Raw genomic sequence first — 5,228 nt, 5'->3', positions numbered from 1 at the left:
ATTGTAAGCAAAGACAATAGCATTGTATTTGAGGGGTAGGGCGTATATAAGGGCAATTTAGAAGTCCTTGCGACGGCAACGTTAAGCATAGCTGTTCATAGCAAATTATTAATAATCGGTAGTAGCCTAGATAAGCATCAGGCGTAGACTAACAAAAGATCAGTAGTTAATAATAGTTGTTAATGGTTATAACAGTTGTTAGGGGCATTAGGACATGGTTTTGACTAGGCGTCAGCTATGTACTACGTAAGATCAGGCTAGCGCCTTGGTAAGGACAGCAATTGGTTCATGTAATCTATACTACCTAAGCTACTTGTTACAGTTATTCTAACTGTATCATGCGTTGGCCTCCTACTGCACACAGCTTGTTAAGATTATCTAACGCATCGTTAAAGAGCCAGTTAACCCTTGTGACCTAATGAGAATAAGTCTTTTTTCTAGGACAAGCTGTAGTATTTCCTTACAATGTAAATAGGATGTAACGAATAGTTAAGGCAGCCATTGCTCAAATAGCAGCCTCCACTGATGCCGTCATGCGGGTCAACAACAGGAGTGGCTCTAGAGCCAATCATAGCTGGAAAAGTTCTGTTAATTTTTTAACAACGAAATTATACATGTTTTGATGCACCTCAGATCTCGGTTCATGCACAAGTAACTACTACTATACGCCAGCTTAACCAAGGGCAACATCTAACTACCCTTCATAAATATAATTTTATGCAGTTTTGTGCTGAGCGCAGCGATGAGCATTCTGGTCAAAGTGCTTCGAATTACGTTCATGTAGTTCTGGACAGGCGGTTCAGAAGCAGTCAATAGACAGACCCATAGAAACCAGTAGAAACCTATTAAAAAGTCTACAAAGCGGCCACGTAGTCTCTACTCGTAGTTAGCAATAAACCGCAAGACGTTATAGTAATGATCCTTCCTGAACATCGCCTGTCTTGGAAGGCATGTGTACTATCATAGAAAGCCTCAACTTTGACTGGCCAGAGGACGATTTTGCTATACATTATAGAACCCCCAAATACCTAATCTCTGACTCTACAAGAGTCAGCCTAGCAGCTGAACACGCCAGCTTAGATGCCAAAGAGGCCAACGACCAGTCAAATAATGAACGTGCACTGCCCCTCCTCTAATCAAATAACTAGGACTGTACAACTTAGTATAATAAGAATAACCCTATATATATTCACTAGAACTTTCGCTAGAAGGTCTCCTAGCGTAAGAATAACCAAGCAAGGCAAATTTATTTAGACATAGACCCTAATCTTGTCCTAGCTCCAAGCGACTTTTAGAACATTGACTTTAAGCTACAACTTGAGACCCTATTGAAAGACAGGAGCAAATTCCCAGGAGATAAGTATACGTGCAAAGAAACAATTATTAACATATCCATTAAGCAAAGCCACCAGCGCGGTCTAAAGAAGCGATTTAAGGGCGTAGAGATTGATTAGGACATAGTGAACAACTATATAGAAGGCCTAGGTCCCTTGTTTAGCAAGGGAAGGAAATTAACTTTTAGTTTAGAGCTTATTTACAAGGAAACCTTAGGCAACTCCACGACCACCAAGGGCAAGAGGAAGAAGCCAAATGCCACCAAGGCCCAAAAGCTTCAGAGAGTGGCCAACGCTGGTCTTTAGACCTGAGTCTATGAGTATCATTATTGTAGAGGTAGATACTATAAGCAAGGACTATATTGCTAGCCAAATGAACAAGTAAACCACCATAAGCTATTATTAAGGCATTTAGAAGAGATTATGTGTTATATAAAAGGAAACATGAGGGAAGGGGAGAACGCAGAGGAGGTTAACGTTGGTATCGAGATCCTATTAATAATCCTCTAAGACGTATTGGATGACAGCCGCAAGCGAAAGGCAGAGGGCTCTATTAATTGTTTTAGCTACAAGGCCTATGCATTAGGCCACAGTAGGCATTATAATATAGCCAAGGTAACCCTTACTAGAGACCTTGGCCCCATAGAAGGGGATAGAAGTAACATACTTAAGGAGTACTACAACTAGACTCTATAACAAGTTAAAAGCGACCAATAGAGAGGGGCTTTACAAACTGCGAATTAGTTTACGTTAGATTAGTTTCTTGAACTAAACTCTATTCTACAGCACCCGAAGGTCGCTGCTAATTTAATAGTTAAGGGCGGGGTGAAACCAGGCATTACACTGCAATTTGTAAGCAGCATTAAGAAGTTTCAGCAAGAGGCAAAGAGGCTTTGAAGAGCAGGATGAAGTTTCCTATATCTAGACTCTACTTTAATTAGACTGCGTTTGCGTTTATCTTGGTGGCTATGTAATAGATCGACGCACCACTCCAAAAACATTTGGAACTCTCTTGCAATGAAGTCCTCGTTCTCATGCCACTGTTTCTTAATAAACCTCTTAAGTACTCCAAAGTGCTCCTCAATAGGGTTGAAGTCAGGCGAGTACAGCGATAGAACCTCCAGCACCACACCCGCATCTCGGCACATCTGCATAGTCTTCTCTGACCAGTGCCACAAAGCATTATCCATGACGATTACCGACTTAGGCTCTAGGTATCTACCACAGTAATGGAGCAGTTAAGCAATAAAGTCTTCGAACAAGTCACTGTCTGTTGACTCTTGGTAAACTCGTCTCAGCAGGATGCCATCTTGGGCGTATGCTGGAAGAATGTGCCATCTTCTTCCGCGGCCGAACTTCGTGATTTCCACCAGAGAGGACCCCTTCGGAGACCACCCCCAGCGCCAGTAGCCCGCCCGTCTATCACAGCCAGATTCGTCTACAAAGACAAGCTGGTAGGACTTGTACTGCGATATCCTATGTAGATAGTGGTCTCGAAGATCGTCATCCCGTTGTTGGGCAATACGGCGGATCGTTTTTCTAGTCCAGCCGATTGACCGCAGGGTCCGACCGATCGATCGCTCCGATATACGTGTCCCAAAGTGACGATAAAGAAAGTCTGCTATCTCGCATCGATACAGGTACAGCTGTTTAATTAACATGTCACATAAGGTCTTCTGCATGGACGATGTCATGCGGCTTTGGCGGCCAACGTGGGCTGTTCTTCAGGTAGGCATTTTGGAATATTGTCTTTCTAGACGGATTCTCTGGACGGTGCGCACAGTGCCTAAGGTTTTTGAGGCTACTAGCTTAGTATTGTATCCTTGCGTCAGCATAGTTTCAACCAGAAGACGCTTTGTAGCATCAAGTTGCGGCGCCAGGGTGGTGGCTTTTGGAGAGGCAGAAGACAACAAGGAATATAGGAACAACAAACTGGGCAGCAGATGGGCGCTGTACACCTTTTGCTATATAAGGTGGCCCCTGAACGGGTTACCAGTGGGGTTATAGTCAGCATCCATATCTAGCTTTGTTCCAGAAGGAAGGATACAGTGGCACAAATGGGTGCAAGACATCTTATTTCCGTTGCGGTGGTCCCCCAAACGGATTACCAGTAGGGTTTGTGGTCAGCAGCCAGTTCTAGCTCTGTTAGTGATTGTTCCTTGAGTACTGCGTCCCTACAGGGGTGATCTGCCAAGCCGTATAAGCCACAGGCCCACACCAACACCACTAAAAATGTTAACTAAACTTTCAGCAACACTTAATTCGCCTTCTACTGTACATCCTGCATACTTCTAATATGTATCATTTGGATTCGAATTTGCTCTCCAAACATGGCCGATTCCGAGAGGCTGGCCTTTACGACAGATAATGAAGACCTAAACTCTTCGAACGAACATGACGACGAGATATTTAACTAAGCGATAAACACAGAGGTAAAAGCTAGGGCCTTCTAGGACTGCACCACAGTAACTCATTAAGTAGACCAAGATGCTACCTTTTGCCCACTATATTGACTTTCATCCTTACTTGAACTAGGATGGTTATAGAAAGCCTGTGAAGCAGTTTATACTACATTGCAAGAAGTTCACAGTTCCAATCGAGACAATCTTCCTAGCGGTCAATTACGTAGACCGTTTTCTATCTATAAAGACCGCAAAGTCCTATTAGGGAATTCTAGGTGCAGTCGCCTTCCTATTGGCTGTTGAACACAAAGGCGTGATACACCGTCCGCCATCCGTATTTAACCTTTATTATCTCTACAGCATCTATTACGAACAGAGTAACATACCCCTTATCCAAGAACAGCTCTTGGAGATACCAAAACATCGCCTCGAAGTGCTGAGCCCTTTCTATATCTTACGTCGGATAGCAACCATCGATAGACTAAGCCCTCACATTCACACGTTCGCACGATACTTAGCTGCGAGTACTGTGCTCAACGAGAGATTCATCAGTATGAAACCGAGTCAAGTCGCCGCTGCATCCTACTTTCTTTCTTAGATACTGCACAATTCAAGTGGATCCCATTATAATTGCTCTGACATAGTCTAGGTAGGTGAGAATTACCTAGCCGGCTAACGTTACTGTTAATAAAGTCCAGTCAGGTCGGCATTCCAAACTCTCAGGATACAGCAAAGGGGAAATAAAACCTGTTTCATCCCTCATTTTACTTACTATACGTTAAAATCATGCCACTGAGTCTCTCAACACACTTACAAACAGCCTTAACAAGTTTAGGCCGGTCGCTAGTCTTATAGAGAAGGCAAAAACAGTGGCTACGTCTATTCGCAGTCTGTATATGGAATCTTACGACCATCCAGAGAATGATGAGAGCAATAAGGATACTAATACTTCTAATGAAAGGAAATGATACTGTGTCATTGCAAACCAGGCAGTGAGAATCCGTACGAGAAAGGGCGTGGGTCTGGCGCTCGAGGTCTGCCCTGTTAAGGCTATGTCACTACGAGCTATGTGATGGCTGGCGAACTAATATACGCGGTAAATGCTTCTCTAAACTGACAAAACTAGTCCAATACTCATGCTGAAACCGGCTCGTTATGGATTATGAGAAAAGGAGGCAGACAGGAAAAAAAAGGCTTATTAAGATTGCTTATTATAAAACCAGCGGGGCAAATTGATTATTGCAAAGTATTGCAGGGTATTAGTTCTTCATACTGATACTACTTGAATACATTAACGTAGTGACTTGTGAGGACTGATGAACTTTTAGTGCATATGAATGACTGTTGGCATATGGGTGATGCGGCCGGAGGAGGTAGGTCACGTGACACACCGCCTACCGGCAGTATTCCCCACCCTTGCCCACACGCAAGGGAGCTACTACACTTGTGCCCTTACCTTTAACAACAACTATTATAATAACACTCAATTGAC

General features: G+C 43.4%; 2 protein-coding genes across 2 annotated transcripts; both read left to right on the top strand.

Moving 5' to 3' along the window:
- Window positions 1–1,304: 1,304 nt before the first annotated feature.
- On the top strand, window positions 1,305–1,454 carry LY79DRAFT_528327 (uncharacterized protein; the record flags this gene model as incomplete). The annotated part of the gene is made up of 1 exon (XM_060556010.1): window positions 1,305–1,454. A coding segment is annotated over one exon (150 nt), but the record flags the coding sequence as incomplete, so codon positions are not given.
- Window positions 1,455–4,004: 2,550 nt separating this feature from the next.
- On the top strand, window positions 4,005–4,334 carry LY79DRAFT_528330 (uncharacterized protein; the record flags this gene model as incomplete). The annotated part of the gene is made up of 1 exon (XM_060556012.1): window positions 4,005–4,334. A coding segment is annotated over one exon (330 nt), but the record flags the coding sequence as incomplete, so codon positions are not given.
- Window positions 4,335–5,228: the final 894 nt, after the last annotated feature.

This window comes from Colletotrichum navitas, assembly GCF_030913465.1.
Source record: "Colletotrichum navitas strain CBS 125086 chromosome Unknown LY79scaffold_127, whole genome shotgun sequence".
In the NCBI taxonomy this organism is placed as follows: domain Eukaryota; kingdom Fungi; phylum Ascomycota; class Sordariomycetes; order Glomerellales; family Glomerellaceae; genus Colletotrichum; species Colletotrichum navitas.
This window is presented reverse-complemented; position numbering and strand designations above follow the sequence as displayed.